We start from the raw sequence: 22,979 nt of genomic DNA, 5'->3' as shown, positions 1-22,979 counted from the left end.
ACAGAGTCCTTACCTTCTTCCCTCTGAGTGTCAGACTGATGGCCCCGCAGAGTCCTACCTTCTTCCCTCTGAGTGCCAGACTGATGTCCCTACAGAATCCTTACCTTCTTCCCTCTGAGTGTCAGACTGATGTCCCCGCAGAGTCCTTACCTTCTTCCCTCCTGAGTGTCAGACTGATGTCCCCGCAGAGTCCTTACCTTCTTCCCTCCTGAGTGCCAGACTGATGTCCCCGCAGAGTCCTTACCTTCTTCCCTCTGAGTGCCAGACTGATGTCCCTACAGAGTCCTTACCTTCTTCCCTCTGAGTGTCAGACTGATGGCCCCGCAGAGTCCTTACCTTCTTCCCTCCTGAGTGTCAGACTGATGGCCCCGCAGAGTCCTTACCTGCCAAGAAGGTACAGCAGCAGGAAGGCAGGACTTCGGTTTTTCCATCTTTACCACTGCACATTGGGATAAACTAAGATACCCTTTTATGGTGGTGGTTATTTTTGTGAGTCTTCACAGAAAGGTACATTTTGTGGCCTAAAGATGAATAAATAAGGTTGTCTTTTTTTTTTTTTTTCTTTTTAAGTAGCCTGTGAAGTCCTTTGTGCTTTTTACCTGCCAAGATAATTGTTGGGTTTTTTGTTTTGTTTTTTAATAAGAAAGCTCAACTTACAAAAATCATTGTTAATTTGCTGCTGTGCACGGCAGTTGGCTTGGGGAAATTGCTAGTGCTGCGTGTTTTTGAATTTTATTGTTCAGAAGCAGGTATTGTGAACAAAAGCTTGGTAGTTGTATTGTCATCTGTGACTGTTTTTTTAAAGAACTAGAAGATTTCCCTTTCTGGGTGCTTGTGATTGCCGGCCAGATGCTGAAAGGTTTATCTGTGCCACTGGAGAAGGTCCCTTCAATTCCGACCTTCTCAATACCATTGTAAAATCATTAATAGGCAACAGAGGATAATGGTGGTTTAGAACAGTGTTTCTCAAGCTCTCTCTCTTTTTTTTTTATTTCTTCCCTGACAAAAGCCTTTTAAAGTAGTTTTTCCTAATTGGCCTCTACCTCCATGCAATTTTAATTCCACAGATATACTGTATTTCTGTTTATGTATTCCATGTATATCTGTGTTTTATACATACAGAGTGAGGTATTTTGTGTGCCTCCTTACCCCAAAGAGTTGGTGTTTGTCCTCTTGAGGTGATACTGTCTACATTGGGAATGCATGGTTTACAGCAGTGGATTTAAGGACTTGCATATTCTCTAAAATTACTGAGGACCCTGAAGAACTTTCATTTATGTGTGTTTTACCTAGTAATATTTACCCTGTTACAAATGAAAGCTGAGAAAAATTGCAATATATTAATTTTTAAAAATATTTTATCAAAGGGCACCTGGGTGGCTCAGTTGGTTAAGCGACTGCCTTCGGCTCAGGTCATGATCCTGGAGTCCCTGGATCGAGTCCCACATCGGGCTCCCTGCTCGGCAGGGGGTCTGCTTCTCCCTCTGACCCTCCCCCCTCTCATGTACTTGCTCTCTCTCATTCTCTCTCTCTCAAATAAATAAATAAAATCTTTAAAAAAAAAAAAATATTTTATCAAAAATAACCATCCTTTCCCTCACCCCCGCCCACCACCAAAAAGGTTTAGTGAGAAAAGTGGCATCGTTAGACATTTTTGCAAACAGCAAGATTCTCATAGTTGGCTCTGCATTTAATCTGTTACAAAAGAAAAACTGGTATCATACAGATGGGTCATTGGAAAAGGAGGGAATGTTTTAACAACCTTTTCAGATAATAGAGATCTTATACCAAAACTTGGCAATTTGTAGTGTCTTAAAGGGTTAGTTGCGTTCTAGAATCTCAAACTGTATATAAAAACTTTTGTCCCATTACTTGAAAATTCATTGGTCTTTCACTTTGAATGGATCCTTTGTTGATGAATCATTTGGTGCCGTCATACATTGGTCCCTGGAAAATACTGGTTCTCTGACTTACACAGATCTTGCAGATGTTGATACAGTACCAGCCACTCACATGTCATCAATATCACTACTGATCTTACCAGAAACTCTACAAATTGGAGATACTTGCCAAGCTTTTTTTTTTTTCTTGAATGTGGTCCTTGGCAATAAATGCTGTTATTTTTCTTGAAGTGACAGGCTCACTTTGCTCATTTTTGAGAAAATGTCTGCTGTAGACACAAGTCTAAATAACCAGACTTTGCCAGTTGTTCCTTGAAATGCAAAACCTCGGGGCGCCTGGGTGGCTCAGTCGTTAAGCGTCTGCCTTCGGCTCAGGTCATGATCCCAGGGTCCTGGGATCGAGCCCCGCATCGGGCTCCCTGCTCTGCGGGAGGCCTGCTCCTCCCTCTCCCACTCCCCCTGCTTGTGTTCCCTCTCTCACTGTGTCTCTCTCTGTCAAATAAATAAATAAAATCTTTAAAAAAAAAAAAAAAAAGAAATGCAAAACCTCTTCCATGAAGAAGGTGCCGGGCAGCTTGCAGCCTGAGCAGTTGAGCAGGTGTCTCTCCTGCCCGCCCTCTCCACGCTTCTGTATGCAGCAGGCGCACTCTGCAGACTTGCAGTCACCCTGAATACTACCAAGACGTGTGTTCAGGCTCAAGATGGGATGGAGTTGGTTGTGTTGCTGTGAGAGCCTGGTGAGCGGGGGACAGCTAGTCTTGGGGCTGCTCTCCTGATAGGGCTCCTGGCATGTGACCACTAGTGCACAAGGCAACATGGTGGGAGGGGCAAATAGCCAGTTAGCGTTAGCGTGGAAACGGTTCTGACCTCCCTGGGGGTCCACGGAAGCACCCTTGGAGAAACACTAATTTCGAACAAGAGCTTTGAGCCGGACTGCCCGAATGGAGTCTGAGCTCCATCACGTATTAGCTGCATGCCTGACCTTGAGCAGTTACCCTGATAACCAACACCAGACAAACACACTGTCCCCCGGGAACAGAGGCCACAGATCCCCACAGAATGTTTGCCATTAGCTTTTCTATCCCATCTTTGGTATTTTTTTTCATTTGATACGTATATTTATAGAATTACCAAAGTAGCCCATACAGAGAGAGAGCAGAGCAGCCAAGATTGGATTCTGAAGTGATTTGCCATCATGGAGTAAGAAAGAGGTTTGTCAACATCCCAAATTGTATTCCCGGGCTAAAGTTGTAAATATTCTCAGTAGTTTTAGGATAGTTCTTTTTAAAGGCAAATGCAAGACCAGCTGCCTTGTTTTGTAATCCTGTCAAATGCATTATTGTTCTTGGTTCTGAAATTTGCGTTAAGTGCCACCCCCAACAGTCTTTTCAAGCAATTTACATAAAGAAAAAAATCTGTCAGTGATAAACGTTGAATGCTTTCCTTCATTGTTGATCTATTCGGGACAACTTTAGTGGCAAAACCTTGTCCTCATTTGGTGGTTCTTATCCCTTAGGGTCTTTGCAGAGACTTGTCTTTAAATACACATACGCCCTTTTTGGAGTAACCTTCATTTCATTTGGGAGGGTTTTTTTTTTTTAAATAGTCTGTATTACCTTCTGTCATGTTACTCATGCCAAAGGATCCCTCACTCTGTGGGAGAAGTGGCACATGGGGCTCTTCCATCTGCTGTGATTGATGACCGCCTGTGTGTGGTTTCCAGACAGCCCTGTGTCATGGCCGCTCTTTCATCTTAAATAAATATTTCGTTCCCAATTAGGCAAGTTGTACCTTCATTTAAGAGGATTTTAAAAGTTCAAAAAATGTGCAAATCAGAAGGCACCATTAGCTTTGCCGTCCTAGGATACATTCTTTTCTGTCCTTCTTGATGACTGTAGATTCTCTTTTTGTCCTGATTGACAACATATCATATATATATTTCACGTTTTGTCTTTTCATTTGTTATCAGCATTATCCTCCACCAAAAAGTCTACTAAAATGTTTTAATAACCCATAACTTTTGAAAAAAACTCATTCTCCTGATGTTGAGCATGTATTTGAAATTTACCAACATTATCAATGGTGCTGTGGACCACATCCCTTGTGTGTTGGTCTTTCTTCTGACCAACCCTAGGTGTTCCGTTGAAGACCCTGAAGGGGAGTGACTGATTCTGAGGGCAGTTTTGTAAGGCTCTTACAGTGAATTGCTAAATTGTTTGCCAGAAAGTTTGGGCCAGTTCCTCATTTCCCCCGCATTCTGCCCATTTCTTCCTGTCTTCACCAGCATTGGTATTCTGTAAAATGCTTTTTAAACAGAATAAATTATACAGGTATGCTCAGTGAACTTTGAGCAAAAGTGTTAATGCTTAGAAATTAATAGTATAACATATAGGAAAACATATAATGTATTTCTTATTATTCGGAGTCCCTACTGAACTAGCTAGCCTTGAAGGGTTTTCCTTAACGTTCTGGTGGTGTGGAGTCTTCAGAACAGAGCTATCCCTAGAGTTGTTTACATTTTCTGAGCCAGTACAGACCTTCTTGTGTAGAGAAGGTTGGAGATAAAAGTTCGTTTTGTATCTTTTGGTCATTATTTTTTCTCTCTACCTTAGCCCTAGGTCTTGAGACAGGTGTATAGAATGATTTAGGGCAGGAGTGTATGTGGGTTTTTTTTTTTTTTATAAAGCAAATGTGGATAATGTGTGGCTGCAGTGTGTCTGAATTCTTCACTAATTCTGTGTAAATTTCAGGTGTGCAACAGAGGAACATGGCTCAAGAAACTAATCACAGCCAAGTGCCTATGCTTTGTTCCACTGGCTGCGGATTTTACGGAAACCCTCGTACGAATGGCATGTGTTCAGTGTGCTATAAAGAACATCTTCAAAGACAGAATAGTAGTAATGGTAGAATAAGCCCACCTGGTAAGTAATTCTGTCAAAACCCAGTGGTACTCATCATTGGGATGGATTTGGACAGCACGATGCACCGGATACTTTTTCCTACTCTCATATTGTGCTTATATTTACTGCATTCATATCAGGAAAATTCCTCCCTACATGTCTTCGTTGTCAGCGGTATCCTTACCCACTGAAAGTAACCGGAACAAATCCATTCCACAGCCTTACCTGCTGTGCTACAGAGCTCTGTTCTCTTATGAAAACACAAGCATACTTTGAGTATATGGGGGTATCTGGGTAAGTCAGCTGTAAAGGAGGGAGTGTTGTGAGGACCTCGGTTATTTTACCTGGGACGCCTTTTGGAGCCAACGTAGTTGTAGAAGGAAAGAGTGGGTTACAGGTGGCCCCAGCTGACTTTAGAGAGAGCCGTACGCCGTAAGGGAAGAGAGGTGCAGCAGTGTGACTGAGAGCAAGGGGTGTTCAACACTGGCTCACTTCAGCTCCGGGTGCGTTCTGTGTGTCCGAGGGTTCTTTTGGGGTTGTGGAAATTGGTTTTGGGTCAGTGGTTGTATTGAAAGGATCAGGAGGATTCCGAGTGTGGGCTTCACAGAGGTGTAGCAGTCAGTGAAGGCTATTACTTGGTTCATGTAAAATTCTGTGTGGGGTCTTCTCATTGTTGCTTCGTGTTCAAGCCAAAAGCTAGAACCATTTAATCAGAATTTCTCCAAATTTTCTCAAGGCCAAGATCAAATGAATGTAAATTGTTTTTTAATTAAATCACCATCTACATTTCTGCCTTATGAAGGACAGGGAAAAGAATAACCTAACGTGCTGAGCACAGATTTCAATTCTGAACTTATGTTTGCCTCAACTGCTCCATCTTTTGTTTTTTTTGTTTTTTTTTTTAAAGATTTTATTTATTTGTTTGACAGAGAGAGACAGCGAGAGCAGGAATACAAGCAGGGGGAGTGGGAGAGGGAGAAGCAGGCTTCCTGCTGAGCAGGGAGCCTGATGTGGGACTCGATCCCAGGACCCTGGGATCATGACCTTAGCTGAAGGCAGACGCTTAATGACTGAGCCACCCAGGCGCCCCATCTTTTGTTTTAAATACTTTGTGCACTAGTACTTGCAAGATGTGTGTGAATTCAAGGGTGTGAGTGACCCGCAGTCCTGAGAAGTAGTTCAGTTTATTAATATATACAGTATGTATGTGGTTTCTTTCTTGGTTTAAATTACCTTTTTTCCATTGGAAAATTATTGAAAATTTTTAAAAGTAATGAAGCAGCATATTATAGGTGTGGTAAGACAAGATTTGTCTACTCTAGTTCGCGGATAGCTGTTCTCTATTTTAGACAAGGTGTCGGAATGCCCAGAGCTCAGAGTCCCTAATACGCAATGTGGTTCTGTTGCAGCAGCTTCTGTCAGTAGTCTGTCTGAATCTTTACCCGTCCAGTGCACAGACGGCGTCCCGGATGCCCAGTCACCGCTAGACTCCACGTCTGCATCTGTGCAGCCAAGGTAAGACACAGGCTCCGAGTGCCGGTTGGCGAGCTGGTGACGGAGGAGGCATGGGTCCTCTGTCTGATCAGTGCCGTGAAGGAGAGGGAGGTCAAGTCCCTGTAGGTTAGCCAGCCTAACACTGCATCTGTCTCACTACTGACTAGTCAGAAGAGGCTTCCTGCTGAATTCAGATGCTGGGTTCTCACCGGGGCCGGTGTCTGCGGGGGTCAGTGCCTGTGGTGCAGGCCCCTCTGGGCTCCTCGCTCCCTGGCTTGGGCCGTGCCCTCGCTTCCTGTTCTCTCCGGAAGTCCCGCCATGTAGAAGCCTGAAAACACAGAAGTACTTGCTTCCCTTGTCCTCTGCTATTAGGAAACAAGGATGACGTTTCTACTCTAGTCCTTTCCCCAGTTCGTGATGGGGGACACCCAGTTCTGCTGCCCAGCACGTCCTTTCCCGCGTTGTAACCCGGCTCCTGAAGCTGGGTGTGGCCGAGCTAGTGTTCATGTGGTGAATTCATGCACAGAGACCACTCACTGTTGCTCTTATTGCTAATGCCTTGAACTTCTGGTCCAGACTGGTCTCTGGGTTCATGGCGCTCTGGTTAATGCGAAGTTACAGAACAGTATCTCCGTGTTCATTCTTATAATGATGTGCTTAGATATGTTGAACTCAGATTTATTACGTCACTCTGGTTACTGTTCCTGCGTGGAGATGATCATTTTGTAAATCTACGTATTTTTGCTTTTCTAGCCCTGTATCAAATCAGTCACTTTTATCAGAATCTGTAGCATCTTCCCAAGTGGACAGTACATCTGTGGACAAAGCAGGACCCGAAACAGAAGACCTGCAAGGTTTGCACATGAGCTAACTCACTTCCGTCATCCATTTAACAGCTGAGGATTACAGGCCAGGCACTGTCCTCGGAGCATATATTCTTTTAAATTGCCTGCCTAAAATATATTTTTATATTTATTTTCTTTATGAGCAGAATATTTTATATCTTCAAGTATTTAATGGACTGAAATGTTGGGAGCCACTTCACGCTGATACATAATTTATGTCGTCGATGTAAATGTAGAAAATTGTAAATTTGTTTAGTTTGAGAACTAAGTGAATGAATAGTGGTATTATACTGTTCTCTTTTACTGTTATTTTTACCAGTTTAACCTAAATATTATTTCCCCTGCAAGCAACTACGGCTTCGGCTTAGGGGGAATCTCTTACCTTTTGACTCGGGTCGTTAGACCGTTGGATGTGACTGGCGGTCGTCCCTCTCTCGCCGTGTGGGGTGCGAGGGCAGCCATCACGTTCAGTTCTCGTCTTCACAGCACGGTGCCTCTTGCTCTTGCCCACACTCTTTCCATCCCCATTATGTGCGTCAGAATGATGTAGGAAGGCTTTCTCGGCGGCAGAGATGGTAGAGAGACTGAGGAGACTGGTAGGTAGCCTGTGCTCATGTGGAGACACTGGCTCACTGAAGAAGGACACTTGGGAAAGGTAAGCCCACGGCTGAGCCTACGGCCTGGCTTAGAGAGAGAAGCTCTCCGGGCCAGTGAGACCTTCCATCGAACATGGTGTCCGCATGGTAGCAACAGGTGTGTCTCGTTGTCTTAGCTTACGTTTGCTGAAGTTTGAATGTGGCTGAGCTGGCTAGTTCCCCTTGCTCTGAGTTCATGCCCGAGAAATGATTAGCATAGTTGGCCTGTTTGTAGATTTTGCTATAGCAAGAAAATATACTGTCTGGCCAACATCAGTATTCTTTTCCATGCAGCATATTATTGTAAATTAATAAACATTACAAGTGAAAATGTCTTATTTTTTTGTTAAAAAGAAAAATTTTAGGAAGGGAAGAAATAGAAAAATCCCCTAAGATTTACTTATCCCTGGGGCATGGGAAGTAGGAGAAGGGTGGTAAAGCTTTTGGTTTTGTGACGGCTGCAGTGGCCGGCTGCTTTAGACAGGGGGCTCAAAGGGGTGGTGTGGCCAGACAGGATGCGCGCTCAGTAAGTTGGACGGGATCACATTTCAGAATTTGCTCTGTTGGAGGTTGTCGATAGATAATTGGTATTCAGATGTGTGATGAGTATTATGTCTGCTATTTGGATGTCCTTGGCACATGTTGAAAAATGAGGAGCTAAAATTAGGAGGAGCAGGTTGGAGGACGAGTCAGCAAAGGAAGGAGAAGTCATCTGGGCCCTGGTTAATTTCAGCCCACAGGTGCCCACGTCGGAGAGTTTCTAGAAGCAAGGGTTGCTTAGCAGTTTGGGAAGAGAGCTAAGTAAGGAAAAATGAAAACAGGCTGCTAATCATGAAGATGTTATTATCTCACGACGGAACAAAGTTTAGAATGTTGGTCGTGAACAAAATGTGTGCCGCTTAAGGATACGGTAGCAATTACTGTACAAGTCTGACAAAAGATGAAGAGAGGTTGGTCACCTATGACCATGTAAAGTGCTTTTATACCATTCGTGGTGTATGGAGAACAGGGTAGTTTTCTGTACCTAGCCCTGAGGACAGGAATGCAGAAGGTGGTCTTGAAGCTGTATGAGGAGAAATCATAAGGGGTTTTAAAAATTTAGACTCCTTTTTTCATGTATGATTTCAATGACTTTTAAGGTTAAACCAGTATTAGCTTATAAGTACCTCTTAAAAACTTAGCATTCATTATTTTAGCATTGCAGAATCTTTGGAAAATCTGGTATACGTTTCATCTGAGTTTGAGAGGATTCATTTTCAGTGCATAAAATTTCTTAACAGCCTAGATTCTAAAAAGGTTTTGCTTATGCTGTTGAATTAAGAATGTCTTCTTTTATTGTAAACGTGCACAAATACAGGTTTCCCTGCTATCCAAAAGTAGAGCATTTTGGTGAAACGTTTTGTAAACTAAAATGGTGTAAAGAGGCAATTACCATTTCATAAAAGCGAAAATTCCCTTTGGCCGGTATCTTTGTTAGCAAAAACAGGTACTAATGTAGGTTTTTCATAAACGTGAAGTGCATATAGCAGATTCTCAGTAGCAGGGGAAATGCGTGTGTGGATGCGTGTCGGTGTGCACGTACACTCATAACATAAACTTACTTGTGATTTCCCTGTTGATAGAAACAAATGCAGAGAGTATTTTCTTCCATCTCTTTAGCGGATGGACAAACACCGACAGAGAAAAGTCTTGGACTCCAGTGCTGTAGTCATTTGACCTGGAGCTGGAACCCGGGCACCCGACTCCAGGCCAGGATTCTTTCCCGGACAGTTGTCGTGCTCGCTAGCCTGGGCCGTGCAGCTCCCCCCCGGCCAGGGTGGTGTCGTCTGCCTTGGTGCCCAGCCAAGTATCTACTTTCTCCTGTATTACTCCATTTGCATCCCTCGGGGAAATTGATTTAGATGGGAAGATCATCCCAGGGAGAGGGTTCATGAGCAGCAGCCATGCATCTAAGCCAGCATTTCCTAATGTTCTTTATTGGAGTTTTCCGATAAGCGTCCTTGGAACGGCTTCTTCCTCTGTAGGTGTTCTGCTTATAATTAGGCTGTGTTGCCACCAGGCGGGTGGTGCTGAAGAGTGTCCTCCGTGGCTCTGAAGAGTTTTCCTCCTCTTTGAATGTTATAGCATGTTTCTCATGTAATTATTCTTCTAACTTAACAAGTAGCAATACCCCACGTAGTCTCACTTAGGAATGTCAGATTTTCAGTTCACAAAAGCTAGTGGTTTTTTTTGTTTTTTTTTTTTTAAAGATTTTGTTTATTTATTTGACAGAGAGAAAGAGCACAAGTAGGCAAAGAGGCAGGCAGAGGGAGAGGGAGAAGCAGGCTCTCCACTGAGCAGGGAGCCCGACGCAGGACTCGATCCCAGGACCCCGGGATCATGACCTGAGCCGAAGGCAGACGCTTAACGACTGAGCCACACAGGCGCCCCACAAAAGCTAGTTTTAAAAACATTTTTTAAAGTGTTTCGGTGCACTTTACACCGTCGTACTTGATTGCCTTCCTGCACGTTGTGCTTCACTTTGGTTAACCTCTCAGTCCCTCAGATCCTGAACCTTAGGAAAAAGAAATGGAATTTGGATCAGAGGTTCTATTTCCTTCCTTCCTTCCTTCCTTCCTTTTGTTTTTTAAAGATTTTATTTATTTATTTGAGAGAGAGAGAGCATGAGCGGGGAGGAGAGGGAGAAGCAGACTCCCCGCTGAGCAGGGAAGGGAGACTGACCCGGGACTCGATCCCAGGACCCCGGGATCATGACCTGAGCCGAAGGCAGGCGCTTAACCAACTGAGCCACCCAGGGGCCCCAGAGGTTCTGTTTCCATTTGTTGACGCCCCCACTGAGCCATACTTTTATTACTTTTAAAGGAGAATAAGTAATAGCCACATCCACCTTACAGGGTGCTAGAAGTCAGTGAAATGATGGAGGTGAAATGGGTTTTACACACCACAAAGGATATTCTTAGTCTGTGCAATGCCACAGGGATGTGGCAGTTACAGGAGGCTTAGGATACGAGAGACTTGTGAAGCTTCCAGCAGCAGCACGAGATGAGGTGCTGAGCCCTTCATCAGTGACGCATTCTAGGAGGACTGAGTTACTGTCAGAACGGTGGACAGGGATTGTCTCCTGGAGTTGACAGTGAACTAGATTCCCCAGACTCCAACTCCTCGGGATCCTGACTTCATACAGAATTGAGTGGACAGCTCGGTGGCTCAGAACAATCCAAGAGGAACAGTCCCGTTAGACAAATTTGAGAAAGCTGTCTGGATTAAAAAGCAAAGATTTCTTCTGATTTTAAAGTCTGGGTGAGAATAGCCAAACAGTCTTGGAAAAGGTAGAACAGAGCTGAGGAAGACTAACAATTCCCAGTTTCAAAGCTGAGCACAAGCTGCAGTAACTGAGGCTACAGATGCAGGTGTGAGGACACTCCTGTGGATCGCGGGGGTAGGACCGGCGCCCAGAAATACACTCTGACAGTCACGGGCAGTTGGTTTTCAACAAATGTGCCAAGATCGTCCAGTAGGGGAGGAGTAGGCTTCAGCAGGTGATGCTGGATAGTTAAAAGGGTAAAATTGGACCTCTACTCACACCTTATATAAAAGTTTACACCAGAATACTAGAACATAGGAGCCAAAACTGTAAAACGTTTAAAAGAAAAACAGGCGTAAGTCTTCATGACCTTGGCTCAGGCAGCGCTTCCTTAGGTGGGGCACCTGACGCACAAGCGACCAGAGGAACACAGACACACTGGAACCTGTTTGCTTCAAGGGACAGCATCAAGAGTGCGAAAAGGTAGTCCACACAATGGGGAAAATATTTGCGAATCATAGATCTGATAAGATTATATAACGAATGTTTTAAATTCCAACAGTAGAAAGACCAGTTCTTTAAAGGGCAAGGATTTGAATAGATGTTTTTCCAAAGAAGCTATGCAAATGGTCAAGTGTGAAGGATATGGAGAAATTAGAGCCCTAGTGCATGGTTGTTGGGGACGTACAGTGGTGCAGCTGCTTTGGGAAACAGTGTGGCAGTTACACGTTGAATTCAGAAAGTCAGAGAGTTACCCGTATGACCCAGAAATTCCATTCCTAATTCCCAGGGGTTGAAAACATGTCCACACAGAAACGTGTGTGTTCACAGTGTTCGTAGCGGCATTGTTCATAGTTACCAAAACGTGGCAACAACCCAGATGGCCATCAGCAGGGGACTGGATAAACGAGATGTGGGCTGTCCATACTCCGGAGTGTTCCTCAGCCGGGAAGGGAGTCGAAGTTCTGATCCCTGCCACAGCTGGGGTGAAAACATGCAGAGTACAAGAAGCCAGGCACGGGCACCACAGGCCGTGTGGTTCATGTAGGCGGGAGGCAGGTGCAGTGAAGAGGGCCGTCTGCGGTCGCACAGGCCCCCCCCCCCCCGGGGGGCGGCGGGGGCGGCGGGGGCAGCACTTGCTGGAGGGGCCCGTTCAGCAGGGCTGTGCTGGGACGAAAGCCGAGAAGGTTGTTTAAAGCAGCTCATGGAAGATTCCTGAGGTACTGGGTTCTAATCCATGGGTAGGGGAGAGAGCCTTGTGAAGGCTGGTTGCTTTTTTGTTTTTTTTTTTAAGGATGACACAAAGTTGTATTTTAAGAAGATTAATGTGACACTTCTTTGTTCCCAGATAGCTGCTAATAGAAACTGCTGTCCTGCACAGAGCTGCTCTGTCCAGAAAGGTGGCCGCTGGTCTTGGGTACTACTGAGCCCTTGAGAGGCGGCCGGTCTGAAGTTAGTTTAGTACATACTTGTTTGCTGGTAGTGTAACGTATACGTAGGTTTCAGAGACTGAGTATCAAAAAGATGAGAAATATCTCACTAATACTTTAAATACTGATTACATTTTAAATCATAATATATATTAATTTTGCCCTTCTATACTTTTTAACACAGTGGTTGGAAAATATATAATTAAATCTATGGCTTGGTCTATTTTTTTGGACCCTGCTATACTGTAAGGCTTATTTTTCCCTTGAATATTTAAAATGTCATTTTGTAAAGAATTTTTGAGCTAGGAATAACTTAAAGATCATTTGGTTCAACCCCTCATTTTGCATAAAATGAAGTACAGAGAAGGAAAATGAATGTTCTCCCAGTGGGTCGTTGGAAAAGTGTATGTTCATTCAGTAAGTGTCTGTTGAGGGACCACTCGGTGTCAGCACTGGGTGTAAGTGGTGAGCAGAAGCCCCCAAGCACCGAGCTTCGTCTGACCTCCGAGAGGGGGGGGACTGGTCCTACTGTGTGAGGAAGACGTGCGCATTATTACATTACGTGGGGATTGTGTCTGCTGTCAGATGACTCCCAGGTTGTTTGTTAGTATTCATCATGTGTATTAATGTGCTTCCAAACAAGGGTAACAGAAGTAATGCTAGATAGTTTATATACTTATTGTTATATTTGTGTACTTTTTTATAGCAGGACCCAGAGCCAGAGGGCTTGTGAAGTATCTTAAAATTACTGGCCAGTAGACTTTGTCTAGTTGGGATTTAAGTTTACTTCCCAGCCTTCATGCCTAGGCCTCCCAAACAGACCTTGCAGACCAGCAGATAGGACGTAGGCGGCTGCCTGTTCTCAGTCATTAACAAGCAGCTGACCTTGTATCCAGTTCTCCTGTCACACTGTGAGAAACTGCCTAGTTCTGAGGACACTTCTCATTTTGGCTTCAGGTTCAATATGTTTATGGCCCTTTTAAAAGATAGAATTGTTTCCTTTTACATGATTAAGAGTTTGATAAGGCATGCTTTGGTCTTAAATCTCACATATAAGGAAATGGGTAATTTCCGGGAATCCTAGGCATTTACACAATACTAGGTCATCTTGCCCATGAACTTGATTTGGTGAATGTTTCAATTCAAGCTGGCAGTCGGTAGCTGGAGGCAAGCGAAGGTCACCTTAGTCTCATGGGGTCATGAGTGGACGATGATCAGCCTCAGATGCTATCCCTCGCTCACCAGCTCTCGGGCTGCCTGTGGATCCTTAACTCTAAAGGTTGTGCATCTGCTGTGGACAGAGCATCAGGGCTGAGACGTGGGGGGGGGTGGGGAGGGCAGGGAAACGTATCTTCACTCTCCTCCATTTCCAGATTCCAAAGTTTGTGCCTCAGTAGTTCACCTGGTTTTGTTAAAGTTTTCTTGGAGTTTGCGTTGTTGCTGTAATTTAAGCATTGTTTGTGTAAGTTTGTGTGACTATCACAGTTGGGAGAACAGGTTGGATATTATGGTTTACACATTTCAGAGACAATAAACAGATTCTTTTCTGATGGCAAGTTAAACTATTTTTGAGCTCTTGACACATAGCAAAATGTTATTTGATACTGTTCTAGGAGCTGTGGATAAAATAAGTAAGCAAGACGTTCAGCCGCTACCATCATAGAGTTCACATTCTGAGGTTATTTATTTATTAATAATAAAAGGTTTTATGTGTCCATAATCTGTTTAAAATGTTTATATTAGCATAGCTGTCTCCCATCTGGTTTCAGAATTTCTAGATGGAGTTTACTTGTTCGTTTGTGGTGTTTTGTCTTTGTCATATTTAGTTAAAATGGGAGCTGATATAGTTAACATAAGCAGGTTAGAATCCATTAGGTCAAATGCTTGCGCATCTGCTGTGTATAGTTCATTGTGATGGGTGCTGGAGATTCATATGGGAAGTAAGATACCACCGGCCCTTGGTGGGCTCACTTACCGTGGAATTGGGGCATCTGGGGCACGTGACTGCAGTGGGTGAGTAATTAAGGAATGCAGCTGAGCAGGTTTTGTGAGGCACCTGCCCTGTGGTCTGGGTGCCAGGGCAGGCTGGAGCAGGAGTGGAGAGGACAAGCTCCTGCGCTGGAGGAGCTCACTGCTAAGCCGGGTGAAGACAAAGAGGCCGTTAGAATAGTGTGGGCCTTACTAATGGGGCACATAGGAAGGTTCCTGTTGAAGTCGTTGGGTAGAGGATGGAGTAAGAGTTGATGGTATAAAGCTTAAACAAGAAAGACCAATTCGAGTCAGCCAGGGAGAGAGTGGGACAGGAGGGGCCTGGGAAAGCATTCCACACAGAAAGGCTGTTGACAGAAGGCCAGAGATTAGAAGACTTTGTATGCTTTGGATTGGTTGTAAATGGTGTGAGCAGAGGGCTGGCTCCACAGTGGTTGAGCAGGAGAGTCCTCGAGGACTGGATGGTGAGAAACTCAGAGGGCGAGAACTTGGCTGCAGAAAGTCGTTGCTTTAGAGCGAGATGTCATGTGTGCTGGGTCATGTGACAGACTCTGACTCCGGTGACAGCGTCGGGAGGGCCAGGGGATGAGGGACAGGAGGGTTCACATTGGTTCAGGTGTGGGCACAGTGCTTTGACCGAATCTTGGTGCAGCTGGCCTTGGTTTTGCTACTTACGTGCGTCCATTTATTATCCTAATTATAACATTCTAATAAATTTATCTTCCTAACATTTTAAAGGTTTTATGTGAAACATTCTGAGAATTTTAAACATAGTGTTCCACCTAATCTTGGTTTCAGCCCTTTCTGTCCTTGTTCTCTGAGAAATCTACATAGTTCTGACCCCAGCAATATTTCAGAGTTGGGTTGTGGCCATTTTCTTACACACCCCCTTAGAATACCCAGCTAGTATTTGCGTGGGGGTCAAATACATAATTACTAGAAAAAATAGGGAATACCGCACTAGACCTCTGGAGTCACCATTAACATACCAGTATATGTTCTAGATTCCCTGTGTGTGCCCACGTGTGCACACAGGTGCATAACATAGGTACATAGATTTAATGGAAAGGGTGTTGTATTAATGTCTACTTTGTAACTTACTATAAGCATCTTTCCATGCTAAGAGATTCCTCAGTTATCCGCCCAGTAACAGATCACTGCTGAGGGTGGGGCAGGGGGACAGCCACCACCCAGTATTAAAATCTTACTGAATGATTAAATTTTACCACCTTCCTGTTTTTGTCAGCTTCAGTATCAGATACGGCACAACAGCCATCTGAAGAGCAAAGCAAGTCTCTTGAAAAACCAAAACCAAAAAAGAATCGCTGTTTCATGTGCAGGAAGAAAGTGGGACTTACTGGTAAGGGCCTAAATCCAATGGTTTAAACTTAAGATTGTATTTTAAAATAATGCATGGCTTACTGTTCCTGGCTTCAATGCAGATCATTTTTGTTCCCATGAGAGTTAATACTGGATATACTTCAGCTTCTGAATTTTCTTAAATAAAGTAGCTTTAATTATATACCTGAAAGTGAAATGAATAGATTTTCTTTTAAAAATTCATTCCAGCTGGGTTTGAGAGCATTCGACAGGTCGGGTCACAGTGCCAGGTGCTGTGAAAGGCATGGCTCCTGCCGTGGCAAAGCCAGAAGCTGCTGAGGAAGGGGGTAGTTATGTACTTGGCAGGCCGAGAGGTACTTTGTCTGCGTAGAATGGCTGATGATGGTGCTCGTGAGGGCCCAGTGAGTTAGCCCTTGTGAGGCGTCAGCCCCCCGCCGCAAGACTGCAACAGAGCTGTTAGACGGTTCTGTTACTAAGAGAGGAAGAAAAAATACTTGAAATATTATCTGGATATTTAGCAAATGAAGTAGATTGAGTACAGTCAATGGATTACTTTGGGAGTTCAGGGACAGGTATCCTAATTAATTCATGTAAAAGAAGGGGAGTAGAGGCCCATCACGGAGAGCGTCATGGAGGCAGCGTGTTTCAGCTGGGTCTTGAACGATGAGTAGGACTTAGAATGGATGGAAACAGGTCCATTTCGGGCAGAAAGATTAGCCTGAACAGAAGGTCGGATAAAGGAAAGAATGGGGCGCATTGAGGGGCCCGAGCTGGGGAGGGCGGCAGTAGCACGTGGCCTGGGAAGAGGGGTGTCCCCTGAGAGGGCTGCTGCCGTGGGCTGTGCCCCACGGTGGGGAGCACGCGCAGCTGGAAAGAATCCATTTATTATCTGTTGTGTGCCTGGCATTGTGCTGAATACTCCACAAAAATTTGACTTCAGAGCTGAGAAGAGTAGATGAGAGTTTCAGGATCTCAGGAAGGTTTCTCTGGCCAGGGAACAGGTTGTAGAGAAGGTGGAGGGTGGAGTGCAGTCTGGTATCAAAGGTGTTAAAGACTGGCCCATGCTTTGGCAGATGTGTTTATTTAAAGAATACAAGCATGAACAAATCAGGTATTTTAAAATACACATGTTTAGTAACAAATAATAGTCTTTCTGCATCTCAGACACTCTCAGACTTCGTGATTGGAAGGCTGAGGCGTAGTAACTTCCATCCTGTCCAGCCTGTCAGCCTGGTGTTGCCGTAGGCTTCATTTTCTATTCCTTATCATGAAGCTACAGAATATGTTTCTGAAGCAAAAACAAAATGTGGTAGAGGACGCTTCCATCAGATGTCAGCATTCGAAATACTGATTCCTCTGCTCCATTTCCAACAGTTCCTTCCTACCATAAAATCTTAATTTTGGGAATCAGGACGGGTTTGATATGGACTATCCACACTCTCTCTTTCTCTCTCTTTTGGCTTCAACTCTTTGGGCATGTCCCTAAAATAAATAGCATTTATGGCATGTTTACTAAATGTTAAGCGTTTAACACATTCCTCATTTAATCCCTATAGTAATTTATTATTCCAGAATTACAGATGCAGAAGCTGAGGCTCAGAGGAGCTAAGTAATTTGCCTGCGTTAGTAAGCGGATTCACGCTCAGGCTCTGGACTCCAGGCCCTGCTCTCAGCCAGCAGGAGCTGGGTCGCCTCTGCACTGGGGGTCTGCCCGGGAAGCCAGGGTGCGGAGCGTGCTGTTTCTTAGCACTTCTCCCAGCAGTCTCGTTACACCTTTGCTTAGTTCAGTTTTCAGGTTGCCTTCTGAGAGTGTGCTTATTTCACATTTAGAATGTGGGCTTGAGAAGTGTCTTCCATCCAGTGTAGCAGTCCTGATTTTGCTAAGAAGTAGTTGTGGTCACGTCACAGGTGAAGAGACTGAGCTCAGGGGAGAAGCGGCGAGGATCCGCTGGGCATACAAGCCTCTGTTTGTAGCTAGGAATAAAACGAAAGCTATCAGCTAGTGAATTCTGAAAACGTTACTAGGTCCTGAAACTATCTGGAATGATTCTTTAGACGGCTGCCCTAAATCATGATATTTTTAACATTAATGATACTAAGGAACTTAACAGACCTTCCATCCAACTCACGTGTGTGTACTGATCCATTTTCAGGGTTTGAATGCCGGTGTGGAAATGTTTACTGTGGTGTACACCGTTACTCCGATGTACACAATTGCTCTTACAATTACAAAGCTGATGCTGCTGAGAAAATCAGAAAAGAAAATCCAGTAGTTGTTGGTGAAAAGATCCAGAAGATTTGAACTCCTGCTGGAATACAAAATCCTTTGACCATCTGCAAACTAAAAATTGACTTGAGGTTTTTTTTCCTAGTCATTGGGAATGTAGAGCAATGTATCTTGCATAGACCTTTTAATCATGCATGTCATCAGAAGAATAGATTTTTGTTTTTGTTTTGAAAATGACTCTGAACATTTATTTCCATTGCAGTTTCTGTGGCTGAAAAGACTTAAGTAAACTTCACAAGTATTATCCTTTTAAGATCATTTTAATTTTAGTTGAGTGCAGAGGGCTTTTATAACAAATGTGGAGAAATTTTGGAGGGCCGTGATTTTTCCAGTATTAAACATGCATGCGTTGATCTTGCAGTTTATTTTCTCATTGTGTGTGTACATAGCTTTTCTCTGCAGCACGATCTCTGTCGATGGCGCCCCTCAGGGCACAACTAGTTACCAGTCACTGAATGTATCTTCATCCTTACGGCTGCTTCTGGGTTTTCATTAACAAAGGTTCTGCCTATGTTAGCATATGGTTTCTTTGCACCCACTATTTATGTCTGAATCATTTGTCACAGGAGAGTGTGTGCTGATGAGATTCTAAGTTTGTGTGTTTTTAAATTTTTTTGAGCGAGGGAAGGAAAAGCTGTATGCATTTCATTGCCGACTGCAGGTTTCTTTCAGATTACGTTCATCGGTCTGTGTGTATACAATATGAAGAATGATCTGAAGTAATTGTGCTGTATTTATGTTTACCCACCAGTCTTTGATTAAATAAAAAGGAAAACCATAACGTTCCCTTGTATTACTTTCTCTGCTCTTCTTTCTGGTAGTTCATTTCGACTTTTGGTCCTTTAGTTTTCTACTTTATTAATTTTGTACAGGTCCTGCTACTGTTCTCACATCTGTTTGTGTCTGATCTTATGACGATAGATTGTAATCTTAGATTCCTTTGAGTTGAAGGGGTCAGCATTTCTTTAACACCAAGAACTGCTTTTTGTCACATAGATATCGAATTTTCTAGCTCTGTTCTACATCCTGTCACACTGAGTTAGCATCTGGTTAGGAGCTCCTTTTTCTGGTAGAATTAGAGAAACTGAAAGGGCATAATTCAAACATGGCAGCTGGAGGATTGTGGACGAGAAAGACCATTTGTCCTGTGGTTTTCAAACTTCTCTGGCAGCCAGTCCTTTTTTAACACGAAACGTAAAACAGGTAAAAAGCAGTATTTTACAATACAAATTCCTAGGTTTAAATTTGTTTACCACTACTTTACTTGTAAGTTCTATCTTAGTATGTAATGTTGGCTTAGCATGAAAATCTGTAAATGTAATCTATTTAAATGTTATCTCTTAATTTGTTACATGAACAGATTAAAAAGAGAAAACTGTTCTCACTAGCCCAACAGATTTATGTTAAGTATTGAACAGAATTTAACACCCATTCATGATGAGAACTCCTGATAAATTAGAACTAGGGAGGAATTTCTTTAAGCTGATAGTTTCTGTGTAAAACCAAACAAACAAAAGAAAAAGCAAGCATCCTCCAAAAAGAGGAAACTCATTCCGTTTTAAAGTCAGAAACAAAAGGCTGCCTGCTGTCCCCTGCTTGAGTTCAGAATTGAGTTGGAGATCCTGTATTCAATAGAGTAAAGTCAAAACAGAGGTTCCTAAGAAGGAGAAAGGAGGAAACACTCGGTATTTGCATGCATGTTCAAGGCCTCTGTAAGAAAAAATTCTCAAGTATTATCAAGAGACGATAACTAAATACCTCAGTAAACCGGGAGGGAGACATGTTAATGGCTAGGAAGACAATATAAAGATGTCCTCTGTCCCCAGATAGACCTGTAGATGCAAAGCAATTCCAGTCAAAATCCCACCAAGTTTTCTCCTGGAACTTGTTAAAGCAGTTATAAAGTAAAAGGTAGCAAAGGGCTAAGGTGTCTTTGGAAAAGAAAGGGCAGGGGGGTGGACACTTGTCCTGTCAGATGCTAGGACTCGTTCACATGAAGCCATGTTAATTAAAAGAGCTTGGTATTGGCTAAGGGATGTACACATTTCCCAATGGGATAGACCAGATTGCCCGGAAAAAGGCACGCACAGACTGAATTTCGGTGTAAGAGGTGGCATGTAACATCGGGAAAGTTAATTTGAAAATTAGAGCTAGAACAATTGGTTATCTGTGTGGGAAAGGATGAAAATTAACTCTTTTCTCATGCCAGAGGAAGTTAATGTCTTAAATGTCACACAAAATTTTCAAACTTGGGGAAAAGGTAAAGATAACTACTTCTTTGGCCGTGAGATAGGGTACTACTTAAGACACAAAGCATTAACTGAAAGTGTTATTGATAGATTTGGTATTAAAATGAGGTATTTTATACCTAGGAATAAACTTAACCAAGGAGGTGAAAGACCTGTACTCAGAAGACATTGGTGGAAGAAATTGAAGGTGATACAAATGAATGGAAAGATATTCCATGCTCATGGATTTGAAGAATTAATATTGTTAAAATGTCCATACCACCCAAAGCAATCTACAGATTCAGTGCAATCCCTATCAGTACACCAGTAGCATTTTTCACAGAATCAGAATAAATGATCCTAAAATCTGGAGCCACAAGAACCCAAAAAGATCTTAAACTATACTCTGACAAAGCAAGGGCAAGAAAAGCAAAAATAAACAATTGGGACTACATGAAACTAAAAAGCTTTCACACAGTGAGGGAAACCATCAACAAAATGAAAAGGCAACCTCCGGAATGGGAACTCAACACCAAAAAAATTTGATTTAAAAAGTGGGCAGAAGACCTGAGTAGACACTTTGCTGAAGAAGACCTATAGATGCCCAACAGACAGAGAAGAAGATGCTCCACCTCATCAGGAAATGCAGATCAAACCACAATGAGATACCACCTCACACCTGTCAGAACGGCTAAAATCAACACAAGAAACAGCAGGTGTTGGCGAGGACGTGGTCCCCTCCTGCACTCTTGGTGGGAACGCAAACCGTGCAGCCACTGTGGAAAAGAGTATGGAGGGTCCTCAATTGAAAATGAAAATACCATACGATTCAACAGTTATACTGTGTGGAGTATTTACTTAAGGAAAACGAAAGCTAACTCAGAAAGATAAAAGCATTGTTGTTTATCGTAGCATTACGTACAATAGCCAAGATACAGAAGCAACCTGAAGTGTCCATCAGTAGATGAACAGATAAAGATGTGGTGTGTATATATATGCACATATATGCACACAATGGAATCTTAGTCATAAGGAAGAAGAATGAGATCTTGCCCATTTGCAACACCATGGATGGACCTAGAGGTGATTTTGCTCAGTGAAATAAGTGAAAGACAGATACCATAGCATTTCAGTCCTATGTGGGATCAAAACAATGAACACACAGAACAGAAACAGATGTTAACCACAGACAGCAAGCTGGTGGCTGCCGGAGAGGGGGAGGTGGGTAAAGTTGGTGATGGGGGAACAAAGAGGTACAAACTTCCACTTACAAAATGAGCCCCCGGGATGAAAAGTACAGCACAGGGAACATGGTCAATACCATCGTGATAACTCTGATGGCAGATGGTGGCTGCACTTAATCGTGGTGAGCATTCTGAATGTATATGAATGTCAAATCGCTACGATGTCCACCTGAAACTAATACAGCATCGTGCGTCAGCTATTTCAATTTTAGAAAGAAAGGAAAATGAGGTATTTTATGCACTAATATATTATTTAAAGTATCTTCAAAGAAAGAGAAAAGGTGAGTTACAAATTGGGAGAAATTACAATGCAAATCAATACCACAGTGAGCTACCATTTTATACCCACTCAACTGGCAAAATTTTAAAAGTCTGGCAGTATATATCGTGTTGGAGGGATCCCGCGTAACTTCTGATAAGCTGCTGGTATTAGTCAAAAGTGGTTCAGTCCTTTAGAAGATTTGGTGTTACCTTTTATTTTTTTATTTTTTTGAAGTTTTTAAGTAATCTTTGTGTCCAACATGGGGCTGAAACTCACAACCCTGATAGAGTCACTTGCTCTTCTGACTGAACCAGCCATGCGCCCCGGTATTACCTTTTAAAGTTGGACTTTCACACATCCTGTAATCCAGAAATTCCAGTCCTCAATGTATACCCAAGAAAAACTTGCACGTAGATAACAGGAGACATGAACAATTTTCATAGCAGTGTTTACAGAAAGCAAAAACTTAGAAAAACCCAAGTCCCATTGAAGAGTGGGTGAATAAAATACGATATAATCTTATAATAGAATATCATACAGTAATCAGAGCTAGTGATCCTGAATGACACAGCAACATGGAAGGCACAGGAAGCCCTAACTTAGAGATATAGTGAGCAAAAAAGTCAAAATATACGACATGCTCACCTATAAAGATTTTAGTAAGATACACTTATTTGTGAGTCCTATACATGGGATTTAGATGAAGAGAAAGGTAGTGATGAAAACTAAGGATGGTGTGCTTAGAAGGGAGGAGGCAAGGGATGTGTGCCACGTGGCCAAGCCCCCCAGCTCTTGAGAGTCAGTTCAGTTTTGTTTGTTCGAAGTAGACTCATGCCCAGTGTGGAGCCCAATGTGGGGCTTGAGCCCATGACCCTGAAATCAAGACCCGAGCCCAAATCAAGCGCTGGATGCTTAACCGACGGAGCCACCCGGGCGCCCAGAGACTAAGTCCGTTCAGGATGCTTACACTGGACATAACTAAAGGCAGACCATGTGTGAACCAATGCTGAAAGTGTTGTGAACCAAAGATTATGACTAATCCAATTTTCTGTACCCAAGTTCCAAATTATTATTTATAAAGCCGTTTTGATGAGCACATTTTGAAATTGAGGGTTATAG

The 22,979-nt window shown here is 43.2% G+C and overlaps 1 protein-coding gene across 5 annotated transcripts in view; it reads left to right on the top strand.

The window, feature by feature from the left end:
• The window catches only part of ZFAND6 (zinc finger AN1-type containing 6), a 59,933-nt gene extending 41,026 nt beyond the window's left edge, over window positions 1-18,907 (top strand). For 4 of the 5 annotated variants that reach the window (XM_021680696.1, XM_021680697.2, XM_021680699.1 and 1 more), the window contains exons 2-6: window positions 4,652-4,822; window positions 6,211-6,316; window positions 7,049-7,149; window positions 15,745-15,858; window positions 17,993-18,907. In XM_021680696.1, the coding sequence (XP_021536371.1) occupies window positions 4,669-4,822; window positions 6,211-6,316; window positions 7,049-7,149; window positions 15,745-15,858; window positions 17,993-18,141 (624 nt within the window). In that variant the 5' untranslated portion in view covers window positions 4,652-4,668 and the 3' untranslated portion in view covers window positions 18,142-18,907. The remainder of the gene's footprint in view (window positions 1-4,651; window positions 4,823-6,210; window positions 6,317-7,048; window positions 7,150-15,744; window positions 15,859-17,992) is intronic. The other variant, XM_021680698.1, reaches the window with a different exon arrangement.
• The last annotated feature ends 4,072 nt before the right edge of the window (window positions 18,908-22,979 follow it).

The sequence above is a fragment of the Neomonachus schauinslandi genome, chromosome 9, assembly GCF_002201575.2.
Source record: "Neomonachus schauinslandi chromosome 9, ASM220157v2, whole genome shotgun sequence".
NCBI lineage: Eukaryota > Metazoa > Chordata > Mammalia > Carnivora > Phocidae > Neomonachus > Neomonachus schauinslandi.
The sequence above is the reverse complement of the archived record's forward strand: the minus strand, read 5'-3'. Positions and strand labels throughout refer to the sequence as shown.